The sequence below is a fragment of the Rutilus rutilus genome (genome assembly GCF_951802725.1).
Source record: "Rutilus rutilus genome assembly, chromosome: 22".
NCBI classification, from domain to species: domain Eukaryota; kingdom Metazoa; phylum Chordata; class Actinopteri; order Cypriniformes; family Leuciscidae; genus Rutilus; species Rutilus rutilus.
The window spans coordinates 11,121,806-11,144,042 of NC_140227.1; the positions used below are offsets into that span (position 1 = coordinate 11,121,806).

A 22,237-nucleotide genomic window follows, 5' to 3' on the forward strand; every position below is an offset into this window, starting at 1 on the left:
ATATTGCTAACAGGTTCCTGGTCAGAATCAGAAGACGGCAATGCCAGTCAGCGAGTAAAGTGTACTGCCAGACAGGGAGTCAGCAAGAGGACCAAGGTACAGAGGAAGGTGACGACCATCAACCCTCATGTAAATAGCTTTATTCGGTCCTTGATGGAGTTTGAGTGGAAAACTTCAAACTAAACTGTTAGTGGGACACTTGTTATTGTTTAGTTTCTTTTGTCTAACCCAATCCTGAAGTTCACCCAAAAATGAAATTTGTCATCACTTACTCACCCTCATGTTGTTCCAAACCTGTACGAGTTTCTTTCTTCTGCTGAACACAAAAGAAGATATTTTGAAGAATGTTGGTAATCAAACAGTTGATGGTAGCCATTGACTTCCATAGTATTTTTTTTTTTCTACTATGGAAGTCAATAGCTACCGTCAACTGTTTAATTACCTAAATTCTTTAAAATATCTTCTTTAACTATCCCTTTAAAAGCTGTTTATACCTGTAAACTGCTGATGCACTGAACTTGCAATGTTCTTAAATGAAATAGTTTTAATAGTGTAATTGATGAACAAAAAAACATTTTTGACAAGAACATTGTTTGGATTGTCTTTTGATTTGCAGTTTTTCTGAAGTTGCATTATAATATTGTTACCTATAGATGTATATACTGTAATACCTACATATTATATAAATATAATATTATCATTATTAGTAATTAGAAAGTTATAATATTTAGCAATAATGTATCAATATAGATATTACAGTACAATACCGTATAATTAATTATAGCAGAAGCAGAAAAAAAGACAAAATACAGTGAAAATACAGTACAGTATTGTTTTGTAGTTTACAGTACTGCAGTCAGCTAAACAGAATTTGTTGTAAACAAATCTGACCAAATTCAACACAAAGTTCTTGCTAAAACATTTACTGGATTCCAGTCTCTTCGCTGTCATTGTGAACATCCCATTACATTTTCATTCAGCTAATAGTATCTGAAAGCAAATCCTTCAACAAATCAAAACAGTAATATTCATGCAGTCATTGTAATATTGGTAATTATAAAATGAACAAAACATACACTATGATATTTACTTAAAGGATGGGTGAAAAAAAAAAATGACAGGAGTTGCATCATTGGGTATTCTCTCTTGACATGATTTTCAAACAGAAGATTATACAGTAGTCGTTCAGAATCAACTTGCACAAATTCCATTAAATAATAGGATGTTTATCAAAAGGCATTTTAATCTCATAAAATAATATCAATTCTATAGTGAACTTAAATGATAATAAAGAGGCTCTAAAGCAGTTTTTCCAAAATATGTTTTAGATTTTTTTTTTTTTTTTTTTACCATTTGATAAAGACAAGCCCTGCTAGTACAACATAGCCCAGTGTAAGAAACAGCACCTTCAGTAGCCTGTCGTGTTTATCCGCCAGCTCTTGTGAGAGGATCTCAAAGAACGTAATGAAGAGGAATGTGCCGGCTGCCAGGCCCTGGAGCACTACAGATATAATACTTTCTGCTAAGTGCTGGACCGTCTCAATACCCATGCCAATCCCGATGCCCAGAGGAATCATTAGGCTTACTGTTATGCCCAGTTTACAGGCATCTCGTAAGGGGACTCCTGCCTTGGCTACACTAACCCCCAGTGCCACAGATGCTAGCGTCTCGTGCATGGCCACACCAATGAAGAGGCTTCCAAGCTTAGCCCCATCTTCCTGAAGACCCAAAGCAAGACCTTCAAAGATAGAGTGAGCAGACAGTGCTAGCACCAGGCTAGCTAATCTCAACGGCCCAGCACGTTTCAGCTCAGAAGGATTGAAGTGTCCATGGTGATGGGAATGATGCTGCTGGTTTCTGGCTGCAACCTGAGCGGGAGCAATGAATGGAGCATCATACTCTGAGTCGCTCCCCACTTCCGAGCCACCAGCATTAAATGTCTCTAGGTCGATAAACGAGGGCTTCTCCTTGCGGAAAGTAAGCACAGTCTGTTCCACAAATACTGTGAGGAGAAATCCAAGCATCATCATGGTCTCTGCCAGCGGGTACTGACTGGTGGACTTTACCTCTTTCTCTTTCAAAATGTCCTCGACCTAAAAGAAAAAAAGCAAGGTAACATGCACAAACAGTAATTTGATTCCTTATATCCCAGTGATGATAATTCTGTTTTTATAACTAACTTTGGTAACATTACAGATAAATAAAATTCTTAAGGGTCTTGAAGAGATAGTTTACCCAAAAAAACAAACTAAAACAATTCTGTCATCATTTACTCACCCTCATGTTGTTTCAACATCATGATTTAATTTATTCTGTGGAACATGAAAGGAAAATTGTTAAAGTGTATCTGCTCATTTACAATTAATGGGGACTGAAGCTTACAAGCTTTTTGCAAAAGGCACCATAGAAACGTAATAATTTCTCACACATATTGTAATATAAACTGCTTTTATGGCACTTTTGCATCCTTTTAAACTTGAAGCCCCATAAATTGTGAATTTATATGAATTATTGAAAATGCTTCCTTTTGTGTTCCACTGAAAAAAAAAACTAAAACGTCTTTGAAAACAGCCTGAGGGTGATTCATTTTATTTCATTAACAGTCAGGGAAGTACGGAGCCCCCCTAGTCCCACTTTGGCAAAAAAAAAAATTATTATAACTATCTTGTGGCCTCAAGATAGTATCTCGTGGCCTCAAGATACTAACTCGTGGCCTCAAGATAGTAACTCGTGGCCTCAAGATAGTATATCTCGTGGCCTCAAGATAGTAACTCGTGGCCTCAAGATAGTAACTCGTGGCCTCAAGATAGTATCTCGTGGCCTCAAGATAGTAACTCGTGGCCTCAAGATAGTATATCTCGTGGCCTCAAGATAGTAACTCGTGGCCTCAAGATACTAACTCGTGGCCACGAGAAAGTAATTTTTTTCAAGGCGAACGTTCCTTTTAATGTTTCCATGGCGACGCGTCACGCGATACACCGCGCAGCCACAATAATACTGTATGACAGATGTGTCGCTTTTATTTCGCTTTTCCTTTTTTATTCTAAATATTCACAAACTTGCTATACCATGTCATCAACTAGCCCCTGAGAGTACGGCGCCACATTTAGAATGTTCAGTGCTGCCAGATTCAAACTGTGCTTTCGCGCATTGGCTGGCGCTGAGCCAGAGCGAAACTAAGCAGTTTTTTCAACTTCATAATGTTTATTTTTGGTTTCAGATATTTAAATACACATAAGCACGAGTAAAACAATACATTTGGAGTTTGTAAAACACACTGATGTCTGTGAAGCAGCAATAACAATCTATTCAAATATAATTTGCCGACATGTGTTATTCATATTAGACAAACATAGTGCAAGACAAGGAACTATAAAGTTTACTCTATTCTTCTCAGTTCACCGGCCACTTTCTTGCATTTATTTCGGGAGAAACTGATGAATTTACGTGCTGTAAATCCGACTGACAGGACAACATTGCAGCGCCCATCTCATGTTATTATAGATCAAGATTATTTATAAAGGTTTTTAAACGAGCCAGAGTCGGACGCGTTCAGCGCTGTCATCACAACTAAGCAGTTTTTCAACTTCATAATGTTTATTTTTGGTTTCAGATATTTAAATACACATAAGCACGAGTAAAACAATACATTTGGAGTTTGTAAAACACACTGATGTCTGTGGAAGCAGCAATAACAATCTATTCAAATATAATTTGCCGACATGTGTTATTCATATTAGACAAACATAGTGCAAGACAAGGAACCAAAGTTTACTCTATTCTTCTCAGTTCACCGGCCACTTTCTTGCATTTATTTCGGGAGAAACTGATGAATTCACGTGCTGTAAATCCGACGGACAACATTGCAGCGCCCATCATGTTATTATAGATCAAGATTATTTATAAAGGTTTTTAAACGACTAAACACACTCACTTACACGTATGTGAGAATCGGAATATCAGATAGGCTTGATGACATGGTAAGCAAGTTTGTGAATATTTTGAATAAAAAAGGAAAAGCGAAATAAAAGCGACACATCTGTCATCATACAGTATTATTGTGGCTGCGGTCAATCGCGTGACGCGTCGCCATGGAAACATTAACATGGAAACGTTCGCCTTGAAAAAACTCACTTTCTCGTGGCCACGAGTTAGTATCTTGAGGCCACGAGATATACTATCTTGAGGCCACGAGTTAGTATCTTGAGGCCACGAGATACTATCTTGAGGCCACAAGATAGTTATAATAATTTTTTTTTGCCAAAGTGGGACTAGGGGGGCTCCGTAGTACGGACTGTTACTTTAAGAACTAAAATCACGCTCGATAACATACCTTTTCTCTAACTGCTGGTAGAAGGGCATTGAAGCAGGTGGCCAGAAAAACACCTCCCCCAAAAGAGTTGCTTAAAGCAACTACTCTTCTGTACCTCGTGACTTTATCATAGTCCATCTGCATCACCCTCACAGGAATAAGGATGCCCCCCAACATGAGGGCAAACACCCCAAGCAGGCAGAGGATTTTAGCTACAGCTAACTCCATGCTAAGGAGGTGGACTGCGATCCCACTACAGCAAGCTATGTACCTAAAATAAACACCGAAGAACCCAAATCCACTCTTCTTTCTAGGCACCCTGAGGTCAGGATATGGACAACATCCCTAAAAGAAATGTTATAAACGTCAGTCCAGTTTCACAAATATCTTAATCAATGGGAAACATAATTTAAGCAACAACAGTTATCAGGCATGTATAGTAGATTAATTTACACCCGACAACCATTGCTATTGTTTATAAGGTGACTGACGATGTCATCATACACATTAGCATGCTAATTCTGACGAGCTACTAGCTATCGAAGTAACGTTAGAAAAACAAGCCCTTTATGTGGTGCCTGTATTGAGCAAACATGTTAACGACAAAGTACCACATTACATTAAGTAAGACCTTTTGTTTTACGAATTTATATTAGTAAACTGGGGTCGTTTAAAGTTCAAATGCTTAGTGCAAGTTAAACACTGCACGCACATACATTTATTCTGTATTTCTAGATTTAAATCGCCTTCATCGAACAGTGAAAAGCAAGCAAATAATACTTGACGCATGAAACGAACCGTTTTTTACCAGTTTTTGTTCCGATACTTCCTGCTGCTGAACGCTGAAGCGCCCGGTCAGAGGCTGCGTCTCAAAACCTATTTGAACTGCCTAGCTGCGTTGCATGGAAACATAAGCGCGTTTAAAAATATTTTGCTACCGCTAAGGGTGCAAAGACTGCTTGAATATTATAAACGTTTCTACAATGGCACAAAATAATGTCTATAAGCAGCTCGCTAGGTTTTTGAGACCGTGATCTTACAAATGGCAAGTTCTTCTAAAAACACCGTCACACATATCTAAGTTCTTCAAAATGGACAAAGACATTATTTTTTCTTTAATTCAAAACAGACCAGAACAAATTACTCATGTATATGTTAAGTAAAGGTGATTTTAACAAATCTCATTGGTTGCAAAAATGACAAGCAGTTATGAAACAAACCTTCAGCTGCAAAAACAAGTCTTATTTTAAATCTGACATTTAATTGTCCATGTTGAAATTGCACATGTTCCTTGCCAACCCCTTTCAGTTCAGACAGAGACTTGTCATAGGACAGATGAATCACTGAGGTGTTAACACAGCAAAACTGCATAATGTCCATGTTGCAGCAATTCATTACAATCACAAAAAGGATTATTACTTGGGAATATAGTGTTAACCCAGTGTGATATTTCATTTGATCAGACATTTCTTTGAGTCCAGTGCCCAAATACGATGAGCACATTGTGCACTGATGACCGCTCCCAACAGATAGGGCAATGTGGGGCAGTGGGAACACATGCAGTATTTATAGATGAATAAACTTGGTCTTGTCCCTGGAGTTGTAGGAACAAGGTATATCTTAAAAAATAAAAGAAGCAGCCTATCTTCCACAGGTCCACCAGGTCATGAGTTGAATTCTGCGCAAAATAAAAGGAGAAGTGACGTTAAGTTCTGAACAGATATACTGTATATAATAAGCTGTTATTTGAATATTAAGTGATGTGTGGTACCATGGAGTGTATCAGGGTTCATCATTGCCTGCACTACTGGGAGGTCGACTGCGCATTTGACTCCTCAGCTGCTCGATAAGCTCAGGGTTCTGCTGCTGCATTTGCTGTGCAAATTGCTGACCACTATCACATGACACAAAATCTCCAGGTCAGCCCCACTGAATATAACCGTGAACTTTTAGTTAGGAAGTATAACGGTAAAATATGAAACAGAGCTGCACGATTCTGGATAAATTGAGAATTACGATTTTATTTACTTTAAATAGAAATCACAATTCTGAATAGGAAACGAAACACAATAACATGCAATTTACTAGAGGTTCTGACAAAACGCTAATTGCTACAGTCCATTTAAAAATTATTACTTTGAATATAAATATATAAAACACTGAGTTGAATATATATATATATATATATATATATATATATATATATATATATATATATATTCAAATGAATAATTTTATAGTTTATATAAAAGTTTTTATAGTTTTATAAGTTTTTTAAATCACTTGTCATCACCTACTGGTGTAAAGATGTATTGAAATCTTTATTTGAAGCCTCAAATACCGTATGATTGAGAAGACTGTTTGTGAAGCTGTCTCATACCTATACATTGACAACTACTCTCTCTGAGTGAACGGCCAGCGCAAACACAGATTTGAATGTTCCCTTTGATCGATAGACAGCCAAATCGCTGTCATTCAGGAATAAGATTGCACGAGTGTTTGAATTGAGATTGCAATCTTTTAACGATTAATCGTGCAGCTCTACTATGAAAATAGCAAGATAGTGGTGTTAAAACTTACGCCTGTATGAGGCTGGAGAGGTCACCACCAGTTGTTGCTGTTGCTGTTGTTGTTGTTGTTGTTGTTGCAGCTGCTGCTGCTGCTGCTGCTGCTGCTCCTGGCGAGGTGGCACCACCCATAGGACCGTAAGCCCCAGACATCATACCTGACATCCTACACAGGCAAAGAAACAGCTGATAAATTGCTGCAAATGACACAAATTAATGTCAATGTTAGGTTGGTACAACTGTCCAGACATTATAAAGAAGAAAAAGGCCATTCTTAAAAAGAAAAGCTTGTTAAATTGCTTGACATATACACACTTTATTAATATCTGAAAACAGTTTTTGAAAAGATCTGAATCATGTTTTATGCGTTAACATGAATTATCTTGAGCCAGCTGAAATGTTTATATAAATATAGATACACTTTCCAACTGTGCATTCTGAATCATAAATAAATGTATATCCCACTAACCTGCAGCAATTTGACTAATAAAAAGGATTGCTTGTGTGCACTGGTACTTTTGTTCCATTCTTTTAAAATAGTTGAATGGCTGAATGCGCAGTACATGCCTTAAATAAATGTAACAATGTTAAATATTTAATTTATCTTAAACAGTAATGCACACAGCGTAGAGGAGAATGACAGTCAACTACTTTGAATATTACTTACTTTGAAGGATTTTGGGCATAAACATGTAAATTGCATACAGTAAAATAATTGACAATGAAAAATGATAGAATAGTGATTCAAATGTTTAATTCAAATACATAAATGTTTGTTCTGATCTTATTCATCAGGTCTCACATTTCAGCATCGCGGTCAATAGTTTAGACGAGCACTGACACCCTGTGGTGAAACAATCGCATGTGTTTAACAACCGCTGCTTTCTCAGATCAGCTTGGTTGGATTAAAACGTAATATTCCGTTGAGTTTGGAAAATTCTGTACACAGTAATCATCAAAATATCTCTTCTCTATGAAAATGTCCAGATTTTTTCATCTTCTTGCGGACACTCATTTTAGGTGGCGTTTAGTCAACTCGATGACTACAGTACATTGAAAATATACATAACCAGAAATAAGTAAGATGTGCTATTTCAAAACGGAAGTATATCACGAAGCTCAGTGCAAGTAGTCCATTTGGGCTGGGCGATATGACCAAAAGAATTATCACAATAACATTTTTCATAATCAGCCAATGTCAATAATTATCACGATACATGCAAAATCTTTATTTCTGTCCAGTTTTAAGGCAGATTTTAGCTCCTAAGTGAAAGTTGTAGAAACTAGACCGTCAATTGTGGTTTTAAACTACTCTTTACACAGAACATGACAAACACATCACGTTTTTAAATTCTTTACACTTTCCCAGTCATTTTTTCTTAACAAAATCAATAACCTCAATATCATGGTAAAATATAACTATATGGTTTCTATGGTATCTGTATTAAAAACAGTAGCCTAAATAAATTTAGTATAAATGCACATATGCTATTAAACATCATATACATTTTAAAATATTGCTGATTACTTACGAAGTACTAAATGGTTTAGCTCCCCAGTACTTGAGCGAGCTCTTAAAGGGATAGTTCGCCCAAAAATGATATTTAAGCCATGATTTACTCACCCTCAAGCCGTTCGAGATGTATATGTCAATCTTTTTTCAGACGAACACATTTTCAGTTATTTTAGAAAATGTCTTAGATCTTTCAGTGGTTAGAATGTGAGGCAATGGGGTCCAGCTGCTTCAAGACCGAAAATGTGCACGCATCCTTCACAAAAGTAATCCATCCGGCTCCAGGGGGATAAACGAAGGCCTTCTGAGGGTAATCTGTGCGGTTTTGTCGTAAAAATATACATATTTAAAACTTTATAAACGAAAATAACTGGCTTCCGGTGGTCGTCGGCGCGCGTTCATGGAGATGGAAGCGTCGTGACGTAGAACGAACGTGACAGCGCAGCCAGAGAGCAGAGCAAAACAAAACTCTACGTTCGTTCTACGTCACGACGCTTCCTACGCTATGTCCTACGTCATATGCCAGCATCCATCTCCGTGAACACGCGTCGACCGCGACCGGAAGCCAGTAATTTTCGTTTATAAAGTTTTAAATATGTATATTTTTACGACAAAACCGCACGGATTACCCTCAGAAGGCCTTCGTTTATCCCCCTGAAGCCGGATGGATTACTTTTGTGAAGGATGCATGCTCATTTGCGGACTTCAACGAGCTGGACCCCATTGCTTCACATTCTAACCACTGAAAGATCTAAGACATTTTCTAAAATAACTGAAAATGTGTTCGTCTGAAAAAAGATTGACATATGCATCTCGAACGGCTTGAGGGTGAGTAAATCATGGGCTAAATATCATTTTTGGGCGAACTATCCCTTTAACGCATTATAGTCCTTCACGTCTATTGCAATCTCAAAACTCTGGCCAGCTGATACTACCTAGAATATCAAAATCGATTGCTGGCGGTAGATCCTTTTCCTATTTAGCACCTAAACTCTGGAACAGTCTCCCTAACATTGTCCGGGAAGCAGACACACTCAGTCAGTTTAAATCTAGACTAAAAACATCTCTTTAACCTGGCATACACATAGAATTTGTGGCATACATTCCTATTATTCAAATCTGTTAAATGATTATTAGGCTGCATAAATTAGGTCAGCCGGAACCGTGAACACTTCCTATAACACCTGATGTACTTGTTACATCATAAGAAGAATGGCATCTATGCTAATGTTAGTCTTTCTGCTTATTCCAAGGTTTACTGTAATCAAGCTGGATCCAGGCCATATCCAGATCAGATGGTGGACCTGCGCCAAAACACGACCACAACGCATCCCTGAAGTGTCAGCAGAGATTGTGTCTTCAACCAGATGGAACTGGATAATATTCTGATTGTTCCAAATCAATCTGACTTCTGACCTATAATGCTGCCTGATTCATAATCATACACTGTTCATTCATTGGCCAGTGGATAACTGGCTCTCCCAAGGTTTTTATCTCCATTCTGTCTCCTGATGAAGTTTTGGTTCCTTGCCACTGTCGCCGTTTTCCACCTTTGTTGCCATTGGCTTGGCTTGCTTAGTTGGGGACATTAAATTTAACATTTAATTTAATATTCAACAATAATATTGATCTGCCTGCATTGACACTATTATACAAGAACTGAACTGAGCTGAGCTGGACGATGACATCACGGTTTACTCCAGAGCGGCTATATATGAACTAAATTTATAACTTTTTTTAAAACAAAAATGAAACATCACTGAACTTAAACTGGACTGTGACGCCATTTTCTTCTGGAAACAAACTTTTTTTCATTATTTTCCTGTTATCTCTGTAAAGCTGCTTTGAAACAATCTGTATTGTAAAAAGCGCTATATAAATAAATGTGACGACATAAAGCTTAAAAGGAACACGCCGACTTTTTGGGACTTTGGCTTATTCACCGTATCCCCCAGAGTTAGGGGATCCAATACATACCATACAAGTCCATACATACCATTTTCATCTCCGTGCGTGCCGTAACTCTGTCTGACTCTGTCTGTCTGTCTGTGGGTGCCACCGCTAGCCTAGCTTAGCACAAAGACTGGAGGTAAACGGCTCCAGCTAGCATACTGCCTAGAGCCCTGCACGGGGCAAAATATCCAGCCCTAACCGAGACTTGGCCCGTGGTGTTCAAGCCCTAATCTGGCCCCAGCCCGAAAACGACTGCAATTTTTCAGCCCAAACCCGACCCAAGACCAACATCAATATCACTTTGAGCTCTCACTTTCTGCTAGACGCACACACATACACACACGCTACTAGGTACAATTTTATTATAGGCCTCAAACATAACTACCACCACTGACAATTATGCCCACAAATATTAATACAGACTGTCCATTACAGAGAAGCATAAGCATGCAGTAGAGAATATTATATAGCCAAATGTGATCCAGCAGTAAATAAAGATTTACGGCCTACCTTTTTTTGATGTCAAATAACTTTACTGAAGAACAACGTTTCAAAGAACTCTTCGCCAACTGGCTAACGTTAAATAATAATAAAAATATAATAAAGAAAAAAAAAATCCGTTGAACTGAGTAGGCTCATTCACTGTTTATTCACGCGATCGTTGTGACGAAAAAGAATAGCATCAACTGTTGAAGGCTTCAGGCTCGGTAATCAAATCAAAACTCTTTCAAAATGCAGCTTTTCCTGAAGTATTGGGAACTTTTAGTAACTCCTTACGCTCCAACTTCCTGATGCTCTGCATGGTCAACTGTCACCTTTGCATTGCACGCGTGTCGCGTTACTCGCATGATCGCATATTGCGTTGCATATTTATAATATTATTAATATAACAATATTTCATACAGTAGCCTGCGCTCTGCACGTATATTATGGGCACGATGAAAGGAGAAAAGCTAAATGAGCCCGAGTCCGACCAAAGACCAATCTGTAAAAAAAAAAAAAAAAAAAAAAAAAAAATTGTAAAAAAGTAAAAAAATTGACCGACTGATCCCAATAAGTGACAAAATAACGCCAACATTTTCCTATTTACATGTTGTGATTTTTATATAGTCACAGCGTGTACAAATAAGATGGTCACATATTCTCAGAAGGCGAAGCACTGCTACTTGGGCGGAGTGATTTGCTCGCAGCGCCTGAGAAGCCCCGTGGTGAGGAGCAGAGTTCGCTCAGAATTGGAGTATAAATCACTCCGCAGAAGTAGCAGTGCTTCGCCTTCTGAGAATATAGTTCCCAGTATGTATACGGTTAGAAGATGGTTGTGTCTCATGTGACCTTGTTATTCGTACACGCTGTGACTATACAAATCACAACATGTAAATAGGAAAATGTTGCCGTTATTTTGTCACTTATTGGGAGCAGTATGCTAGCTGGAGCCATTTACCTCCAGTCTTTGTGCTAAGCCAGGCTAGCGGTGGGTGCGTCAGACAGAGTTACACCATGCACGGAGATGAAAAAGGTATGTATGGACTTATCTAACTCTGGGGGATAAGGTGAATAAGCTAAAGTCCCAAAAAGTCGGCGTGTTCCTTTAATCACAAAATACTGTAATTATATTCCATTACTCTAATGGATTTAATACATGTCTACATTAACAATATAATACAATTCGATATGAATATCCCACATTTCTGCCACAATACCATGGTGCAGCTAGTGTTACTACAGTAAATCCATGGTAAATGATGCCGATTTGTGGACTATAAAGCCTTCCGACTCTATTGTTGCATACAGTGGCCCTCATTTACAAAACGAGCGTACGGTCGTTTCCACTAAAAACTTATGGATGCAAGCGGTGGCTACGATCACATCTCAAGTCAGGTCTCAGCTTGTGTACGCAAGTTTTTGAGTTGGTGTGAAGTGAACTTGAGTGAAGCATAGTAAATCTGGTGGAGAACCATAATGAGAGCATTTTGTTCATTTAGATAATTTTCCTGACTGACAACCGAAGCTCATTAGTCGATCATTAACCGTTAAGATTAGAATGTCAAATTAAACTAAATTAGAATAAATGGGTGTCTGTGACCCATTAAAAATATCTCAATTGTTTTTTTTCATGGCTTTATCTTTATATGCGCTTTTGTGAGCCGATTAAAACAGAAATTTAGTACATAAAAATAAAATAAATATTTCATTAAATAATCAACAGATAAAAAAAAAAAAAAAAAAAAAAACCTGCAACAGGTAGTACAAGCTATGCTCGTTTTTGTGACATTCTGTTCTTTATATCTTTATTTTATTTAATCCAACTGATCGTGCAGGCGCATCATGTGCGCACACGCATCAGGTCTAGTCTAGCGTTGCTAACTTGACATTTCCATTCATCATCAAACTTAAATGCAGTCAATCAAACATAAAAGTTACACTGCTCAAATTAAATGGTCCGCTGTAAAATCAGCGTCCCCAGCACCCAACCAAACACATTTTTGCGCATGTGAAGGACACCATTTATGTGGATATTTGAACACCAGAAGTACAAAGCCTTGTTTACATAATGAATACTAGTTTAGCAACCAAATGTTACACGGCAAATATGGAAACGAATGAGAGGTGAGCCCATTGCCATTTCAGTTTCACTTTAAATAAATTCATTTTGGCTTGACGTTTGTATGTTGTTTATAATGAATGCCGCTATAGCCTAATTTGTGTTTTATTTTATAGTTTAATATATAATTTTATAGCAACTTATTTCTCATTTTATAGTAAGCTGTGTTGCCATTTGAACTTTGATCTGAGCAGATAAATGGCCCGGCTTGTCATTCCGCTTTTGCTGCATAAACATTATATCAAACTATTGCTGTTGTTTTATTGAGGAAAATTATATCGAGATTGTTTTATCGCCCAGCCCTAGTTTTAATTATATGAGAATAGGGAAGCCCATACCACAACTATTAAGATAATGACAGACAATATAATTGGAATCACTTTCAGAACATTTCTTCCAGCTAATGAACGATAAAATCACTGACAGTCAAATCAGAATCCACCTGAACTTTAAAGAGCTCTAGCATTTAAAGCTGCAGATGACATGGCTGCAGTGTGTAGTTACACTTAGATGTATAATAAATTATGTGCTTTAAGTTGTCTACTCACAATTGTTGTACTTGTGGGTTGTTCATTAAATTAGATGCCTAAAGAGAGTGACAGTGAGTTAGTGATGAGCATAAGTAAGCATTAATGATGAGCATTTTAGATATATTTCTACTCGCCATGTTCATGAAGCCAGGGTTACTCAGCAAACCAGCCAGGTCGACTCCACCCAAACCCCCTGCCTATCAAAGACAAACACATGACCTTAAGATTCTCTATATTACACAAAGTGACAAAAACTGCCTGTTATCTGGGGGGTTCTGTGGACTCACTGGGCTGGACTGCGTTTCCTTCATCTTCTGTTCTGCTATTTGCAGGTTGACTTTGTAGGTGTCATTGTCAGGGTCTAGCTCCAGTGCTTTCTTGTAGTAGCACACAGCCTCTGAGTATTTGTTCAAACTTGCAAGAGCAAGCCTTGTTTTTAGGTAAAACATAAAAGAAAAATAAATGCCACATCAACATCCCTTAAAGGGTAACTCTCGCCAAATTGCATCCTAGGCTATTTTTGTTCATCTACCCGAGTAAAACATTTGTGTAAAAGCATAATTAGAATGGAAACGCCACTTAAGATTGTATTTTCTTAAAATTGTATTTTCTTAAAATTTATTTTGGTTTTAAAGGTTTATAAGTTAGTGTTTCCGTCCGCCAGCATTTTGTCAGTCAAAAATAGCTGATCTCCGAATGCAACGTACCAGGGAGAAGAGTAAAGATGGAAAGCTCCTAAAGCTTAGTTCCATATAAATTCACAGATAATTTGTTGTTTTGTCGTTAGTGAAAATCAATATTGACATTGTATTTGAAAAAGGATCCTCAGATAAGAAACAATACTAAAATTCAGAGTCAGTTTATTCGCATTCGGAGATCGACTATTTTTGACAGTCAAAATGCCGACGACTGGAAGCAACAACAGTTGTTCAAAACCTTTATTTTTAGTAAACTCTGTGTACACAGACAATGTTCTCAATGCTTGAGTTCATGTGTAGAGCCCCTGGTGATACTTCGAGCAGTTTCATGTTGTGTCGAGCCTTCTTAGTGTTTTAAAAATAGCGATTTTGATGCTATCATAGTCGTGCCCCTAGCACTCCCATTCAAAAGGCAATTTGACCGAAAACGAAAATACGGTCAAACTTAAAAGTGGTGTTTCCATCCTAATTATGCTTTTAAACGAAAGTTTGCCTCGGGTAGATTAACAAAAATACCCTAGGTTGCAATTTGACTGAATTATTACATTTCACTGATACAATAATGATGTATAGAAAGACAGATGACATACTATTGCGCCAAGAGTATCAAAAATTAATTACAGAATGTATTTAATAATGTTTTTAGTCTTTCCATCCTGTGATGGTGTGGCCCAGAGAGAAGCCACACTGAATTAAATGCAGATACAGTTTGTTTTGTAACCAAAATACCAATTATAACAAGAACAATGTTTTATGCAGAATGCAGGATGTTTTAGTTGTAAACTAGCCTGAAAAACACTGGGCCTCTTATTTTGAAATGTATATGCTTTTCTACTTCCAGGTGCTGATTCAAAGAGATAAAACATGCACTCTAAAAATATTTACTCAAAATAGTTTGATTAAATATTACAAGGGCACATGAATTTAAAAAATAATAATAATGATGTGCATGGATAAATAATTTATAATAAATACTGCAATATTCCATAAAAAAAATATAACTTTCAATTTTGATATGAAAATGTGCAGGTCACATTTAATTAAACCATAACCTTCTGAAGTTTAATAATCACATTAGACCATATCATAATTACTGTTCTTCTTATACCATTTCAAATATTGTAGACTTTTTCTGACCTTCATTTTTTTTTGGAACATTAAACGTACAGTATGTCATTTTTTTCGCCGCTAGGGGTCGCTAACCTCTTACAATAACAAAGGCGTAGTTTGATGACGCAACATTTGCTAAGAATTATGGATCTTGTCGTCAACATCAAGCCGACCGATCTAACAATGTTTATGGATGAGTGAATACATCCATGTTTTTATCATGACTGTGATATGAAGCAGGTCGAATTGCTAAGAGACAGCTATCAGCTCCACACGCGACGCGAGTCCCGCGGATATAAAAAGAATATAGACATTTCATTCTACCGAACTACACGCAAGTGCAGAATTACTACTTACAGGTCAGTTTATTAGACAAATTAAACTTGTGAGGTAACGCAGCGCTGTTTCACTTGGTCTAACATTACACTATCACACTAAACCGCATTTAAATGTGTTGAAATTTGTGTTAGTTTGTCTGTATGAGACTAGCAGTAAGCTAGATCAACATTAGAATAACATACAGATCATATTCTAACATTTTATCATTGTTGAACTATATAACATTGATCAGTTTTATGTAAATGTGCTCACCTGTTTAATAAAGTACATGTAGGAGCGGTCGAAGTCTCGGACGTGGAGTTCTCATTTATATAACTTACTGTCTATGGGAGCTCTCGGCATCTCGAAAAAAACGCGCTGATATTGATTCTCGTTTTAGTTCTCCTTTTTTATCCAAAGTCTGCTTGCCATGGTCCATAATGTTTGAATGAAACAACAACAGCGTGCAAATAGACATTGCGAACTACACAGTTGTCCACGTCTGTCGCCTTGGTTACTATCAGAGGGCTCTGGTTGCTATGGCAGTACGAGCGGAAACCAGGGACAACGCGGATATGACGACATTGACGGTGACAAAACGGAAATCAAGAAACATGACGTGTCTTCGAATTAAATTACAAATTTCTCCTGGTTTGAAAGTTGTTGGAAACAGTCAGTATAATGTAATTACACAAAAAAAAAAAAAATATAACATGGATATAGTGATTTTTGCTTTTTTTAAAGCAGAACTTGGTAACTTTTTTAACATAATAAAAATGTCTAGAAATCATTTGGATGGTTAAACAACCTGTTCTGGTGATATTGGTGACTTTCCCCGCTCCCCCCCAGCGTTCCCAGGCGGAAAACCAACCTCGCAACTTGGGGACTACCGTCCCGGCAGCGATATTTTTCATATTTAAAAAAATAAATAAATAAATAAATAAAATCCCGGCGAGAAGCGAGAACGAGCGCGAAACACGAATTGCTTTACGGCAATTCGACATAAAAACACACGCATATATGATGTATTACCTCTATGTGTATTACTAGATTACCCACCTCGGTAGACATAGCTCCACACGATACAGTTGGCTTCCTCCGATCGAAACAAACGCACATGAGCAGCGGTAGAGAGGGGGAGGAGGCCGCCGCAAGTGAGTTTTTTACGACCGTGTTGTGAAATATACGCCCCACAGCTGTAGGGGGAGCTCGTGGGGAAAACATGCGACAACAAAAGGGAAAATCAGCGAAGAAGTGACTAGAGTTCGCTAGAGTTGCCGAGTTCTGCTTTAAAGCAAAAAAGTTACATATTGTGCCTTTAAGGTGCGAAGAAATTAATTTCCATAGATGTGACCTTAACAAAAAACGTAATCAATTGGCATTAAATAATTTCTCTGAAAGTGTAAAAACTGTGCTGTACATTTTAACAGGAATTTTTTTTTTTTATTACCCCATCCGTCCATATGCTTTACTGTAGTTTGGATCGATTCCAATGGCACGTTCACAGTCTTGAACAGCTCCAGCATAGTTCCCCAGTTTGCTATAAGCCGCAGCTCTAGAAAGTAATAATTAAAAAAAAAAAATCTATCAAAAAAAGTTATAAATACTATCAAATATTAATTTAGCAGAAAATACAGTAAACTCAGGTCACACATTTGAATTTCCACGTTTTTTAATTATTATTATTATTAATTAAAATAAAATTAATAAAACCAATATTTAAAACTTTTTAAATGTACTGTATGTAGTAATATGCAAGCATACGTTTCTAACAATTCTGTTTCCTGCTAAACCATTTATCACGTTTTAGAAGTAATAATTTAAATTAAAGGGATGGGTCGGAGTACCTGATGTACTTACAAACTTTCCAATGCCTCGTTTTATGAGTACAGAAACTATTTGTACTACTGTAGAAGTTTGGTACCATTCTGGGCATTATTAGTGGGGTAATTTACGAGAAACAAATTTGGAGCCATTAGCGCCTGCACTAAGCCATCCGGCTGATATCTCAAAATAAGCTCTAACTTTAATAATGTTTAACCAAGGGAAAAAAGGCTTCTGGGGGGGTGTTTGGCTCGAGGTCATGGTGCAGAAGGACCCTAGGTTGATTTTACTCCGAACTATCCCTTTAATAAAAAAAATAAATAAAGTATTGTGAGAGTACTGTATTGTGAGATCAGTATTGTGTAATGAACAAACAAATCATGACGTGTATCGTTACACCCCAGTAAAATAATGAAAATACTACAGCATTAAAAATATATATATTTAATGAAATTGTGCAAGTACCTGTTGCAATAGTAGACAGCATTTTGAGGATTAAGCTGGATGGCTTTAGAATAGAACTCAATGGCTGCACTGAAGTTCTCTACCTTCATCTGATTGTTACCTGAAGGAACATACATGCACACTTTGAGTGAGAAGACCACATAAAGCACCCTGAAATGGTAAAGGTGTTATGTTCTTACCGTCTGTTTTAAGATGCTCTGCCTCTGCTAACTGCTCCTCTGAAGGTGAATCACTGGATGAATTGGTCTTTTCTTGTGTTGCACCAGTCTGCTACATTTAACAATTAATGAGAGTGCATTCAGCACTATAAATAAACATTTCAAAACAACATGGTTTAGATGGCACCCAAGAACAGCTTTTACCTGTTTAGTTGCTGAGGCAAATACTTCTGGCAGAGACTGACTGACTGCTAAGCTCTGGTCCTCTACAGAGATGCCAAATGCTGTCTCCAGGCACTGGATGGCAACTAGATAAACGGGCAAATTAGGACATGTTAATTATGAACCAATAACATAAGTGTACACTGTCCAGCGCTGATTCTAGCACTGAGGTTTTACCTTCTAAGCTTTCTTGAGCATCTGATGACAGTCCCCCAGAGGACAGCTGATCATGGAGAAATTGGATAATGGAAAATGCGAGACGCTTTGTGTCTGCCATTCTGTCTAGAGGCTTGAACCTCACCAAATAAATTTGTGAAGCAAACCTAAGAGACAAAGTTAAGTGTTATAATTACTGAATACAACATTATAGTCAAAGTATGATAATTGTTTGCAAATCAGTTTGACAAGAATGATGGAGGTTTAGTTGATTGTGAGATCATTCTAATATTGCAAGATATATATTCAAGTTTTCAAGTTAAAATTTCATTTTCTAGGTTTAATCCTTTGACTAAACGTCCTCAGTTATCAACTCTGTACACTTGATTCAAATGATAAATAATAGCCAATGTAAGACACTTACAAACTAACTAGCTTCAGATCTGTAACCATTGATGTGAACGTGCTAAACGGAATATTCTAGCACACAATAGCTATTAGCTCATGCTAACAGTTTATATTGGTTTACAACGTGTGTGCTAATTCTTTTAGCATTAGCTTTAGTACGCTCATGTGATTTAAAATCCAAACAAAAGAGGATTTAATGAGGATCGAAAGCGAGCTAGATGCCTGTGAGTTTTACCCTACTGTTATTCAAGGTATTACTTGTTTGTGCATAATTTTGAATGCGTCTTTAACTCAGACTCACCAGTTGTCTCTTCTCAAGGATCTTTAGCCAGACCCAGTAGTATGACGATTCATGTGTGTGAGCCCGCAAGGCTTCCGTAACGCTCGTGACGTCGCATGTTAAGTTATCGTTCAACCAGACCCTTGCAAACTAACCCAGATTGAGATGTTTAAAATTTTGATAATTGGGTAAACTATTTCTTTGTTTGTTAAACGGGTATATTGTGCTGTATTTGCACATTGTTTTATATGTTTGATAAGATGATAGCCACCTCTCCCTTGTAGTTTCTACTAAGTGTTTCTTAAATTCTTGGGGGTTCTTAATTGTTGCGAATTTAAGGATTTTTTTTCCCTTTCAGTTTCCAGTTTGTTCATGGTTATTTGTTCTAATGGATTTTACATTTAGGTCTTTGTCTGTTTTGTCTCTTAATGTCAAGGGATTACGTGATGTGGTTAAAAGGAAAGCAATTTTTTCATTTTGTAAGAGAAGTGATGCAGACTTAATATTTCTACAAGAAACACACTCTGAAGGTGCAGATCAAAAATTTTGGAAGACACAATGGGGAAATACGATTTTTACCAGCCATGGGAGTAGTCATTCTGCAGGGGTCTTGTCTGACTCTCATACACAAATTCAAAGGGGATATTCTAAAAGTGGTGGAATCTAATGATGGCAGGTGGATTACAACAGTTATTAAGCAGGACAACTCTTTCGCCATTTTATGCAATATTTATGGGTTTAATTCTCATGCCTCTAATAAGGTTCTTTTTTCTCAAATTTCTTCTAAAATCAAAGAATTACTTATTGAATATAAAGGTTCTTATGTTATTTTAGGTTGTGACTTTGAGTGCATGGATGATGCTTTAGATAGATATCCCCCTAGGCCTAGCAAAATTGCTCTAAGAAATGACTTAATTCTTTCTATATGTTCTGATTTCTTTTTGACTGATGCATGGGGGTTTTATAACCCAGATTCACAGGATTATACTTGGTCCAACAAAAATGTATCTTTTCGTTCTAGAATAGATTTTTTTTTATTTCTTCTTCAATTCTTCATCTTGTTAAAGATATCTCTCATGCCTTTGCTCCCTTATCAGACCATAAGCAAATTTATTTAAACCTTTGCGGTCTGCAGCATAATTCCAAATTGCGGGGCTATTGGAAGTTTAATAATAGCTTATTAAAGGATGGCAAATTCATTAAATGTATTGTTAATCTGGTAAAATAAATTATTTACTGATGTACATAATGATTACAAAGAAAAATGGGAATATTTCAAATACAAGATTAGACTAATTGCTATAACAAGAAGCAAAGCATTGCAAGCCAATAGACATCAGTTAGAATCTAATCTGATTTGCAGGTTAAATGAGTTATTATTGAAAAAGACCATCTCTGAAGAAGAAAAACTGGAGCTGAATAGTATCAATTTGCAAATTAATAAACTTTATTTAGAATTAGCTAAGGGGGCTTTTATAAGATCTAGAGCCAAGTGGTTAGAAGAAGGTGAAAAAAATTCTAGCTATTTCTTTGCACTTGAGAAAAGAAATGGAAAGAAAAAAAGCCCTTACTGCCCTTAATATTGAAGGAGCAATTTGTAAAGATCCTATTCAAATTTCTAAATTTGTTACAAAATTTTATAGTGACCTTTATTCTTCTAATTTCAATATTAATAGTTGTGATAAATTTATTGAAAAAATACAGAGCTTTATCCCAGCTATTAATGACTATGATAAATCATATTATGAATTGGATATAAATTGTGAGGAAGTGTGGAAAGCACTTAATTCGATGAAAAAGGGAAAATCTCCGGGCATTGATGGCCTTACCATAGAATTTTATATTCATTTTTGGGATATTATTAAATGCCCTTTACTCAATGTGTACAAAGAATGCATCACTCAGAGAGAGATGACCGTAACCATGAAACAAGGGATTATTTCCCTCATACCTAAACCCTACAAAGATACACTTTCTATTGACAATTGGCGCCCTATTACGCTTCTTACTGTAGATTATAAAATTCTGGCTTTGGTTTTTGCCAATAGATTAAAATTGAATCTTAGCTCTATTATTTCTGAAACACAATCTGTTTTTTTAAAAGGCCGTCATATTTCCAACAATATAAGATTGGTCCTGGTTTTGTTGGATTATGCAGATTCCATGCAATCGATTTTTACAAAGCCTTTGACACAATTGAACACCATTTTCTTCTAAAAGCACTTAAGTTGTTTGGTTTTGGGGATTCTTTTATTTCCACTATTTCTATGTTTTATAAAGGTGTTAACAGTTCTGTTATTATTAATTTTGAAACTTCTCATAGATTTGATGTACATCGTGGTGTTAGACAGGGTTGCCCTATTTCTCCTTTTTTATTTTTATTAGTTACTGAGTTGCTATCTGTGAGCATTGTTCAAAATCAAGAATTGAAAGGAATATCTATTTTTGGGAGGGAAATTTAAATTTCACAGTTGGCAGACGACACCACGCTGTTCTTAAAAGATGGAAAATATGTGTCAAAGGCTTTAGATTTAATTAACCAATTTTCTTGTGCTTCTGGTTTAAAATTAAATATCTCAAAATGTGAGATCATGCCTCTCCATGATCTGAATTATGATTCGATTGAAAATATACCTATTAAGTCCACAATAAAATATCTAGGAATTTATAGGCTATTACTAAAAATCTTTTGTCAAGAACACATTTAAACTTTTCATCTAGGATCATTAAATCTAAATATTCTTAATAACTGGCTATAGCGGGACCTGTCATTATATATGGCAGAGTCCTCCTGTCAAAGGCAGAAGGTCTTTCTCTTTTTGTCTATCCATCTTTATCTTTATTTGTGGAGAAAAAAATTGCTAAAGAAGTTAATACAATTTTTTTTGTATTCTTCTGACTTCCATTTTTCCGCGCTTACACTTTTGGCACATTTTTTTCGTAGAAATACGGCCAAAAGCACTGCAAGCCTGGCTGTGAACAGCAATTTGCAACCGAAAACAACAGTCAGGAACTGCAAAACAGTTTAATTGCGTAAAATCAAATTTTGTGTAAAAAAATAAGCTGTTGCAAATGTCTAAATTACTTCTTGTGTGCATGGGGCAAAAAAGTTCCCGAAATA

At 36.7% G+C, this 22,237-nt stretch overlaps 2 protein-coding genes across 4 annotated transcripts; both read right to left on the reverse strand.

Moving 5' to 3' along the window:
- Nucleotides 1-814: 814 nt before the first annotated feature.
- On the reverse strand, nucleotides 815-5,391 carry LOC311282099 (zinc transporter ZIP3-like). 2 transcript variants are annotated; one of them, XM_084395674.1, is made up of 3 exons: nucleotides 5,121-5,391; nucleotides 4,334-4,657; nucleotides 815-2,093 (listed from the first exon to the last, which is right to left on the reverse strand). In XM_084395674.1, the coding sequence occupies exons 2-3, from the start codon at nucleotides 4,538-4,540 to the stop codon at nucleotides 1,347-1,349; spliced, it is 954 nt and encodes a 317-aa protein (XP_084251800.1). In that variant the 5' UTR covers nucleotides 4,541-4,657; nucleotides 5,121-5,391; the 3' UTR covers nucleotides 815-1,346. The 2 variants fall into 2 exon arrangements, with proteins under 2 accessions (XP_084251800.1, XP_084251801.1); XM_084395675.1 differs by having other exon boundaries at nucleotides 5,111-5,281.
- Nucleotides 5,392-5,412: 21 nt separating this feature from the next.
- sgta (small glutamine rich tetratricopeptide repeat co-chaperone alpha) lies at nucleotides 5,413-19,259 on the reverse strand. Of its 2 annotated transcripts, none has more exons than XM_084395672.1 (12): nucleotides 19,138-19,259; nucleotides 18,450-18,595; nucleotides 18,255-18,358; nucleotides 18,072-18,162; nucleotides 17,893-17,992; nucleotides 17,054-17,158; nucleotides 13,765-13,906; nucleotides 13,612-13,674; nucleotides 13,496-13,533; nucleotides 6,893-7,045; nucleotides 6,084-6,206; nucleotides 5,413-5,990 (listed from the first exon to the last, which is right to left on the reverse strand). In XM_084395672.1, exons 2-11 carry the CDS (start codon nucleotides 18,547-18,549, stop codon nucleotides 6,095-6,097), a joined length of 1,008 nt encoding a protein of 335 aa, XP_084251798.1. In that variant the 5' UTR covers nucleotides 18,550-18,595; nucleotides 19,138-19,259; the 3' UTR covers nucleotides 5,413-5,990; nucleotides 6,084-6,094. The 2 variants fall into 2 exon arrangements, with proteins under 2 accessions (XP_084251798.1, XP_084251799.1); XM_084395673.1 differs by having other exon boundaries at nucleotides 18,072-18,159; nucleotides 19,138-19,211.
- Between the last annotated feature and the right edge of the window lie 2,978 nt (nucleotides 19,260-22,237).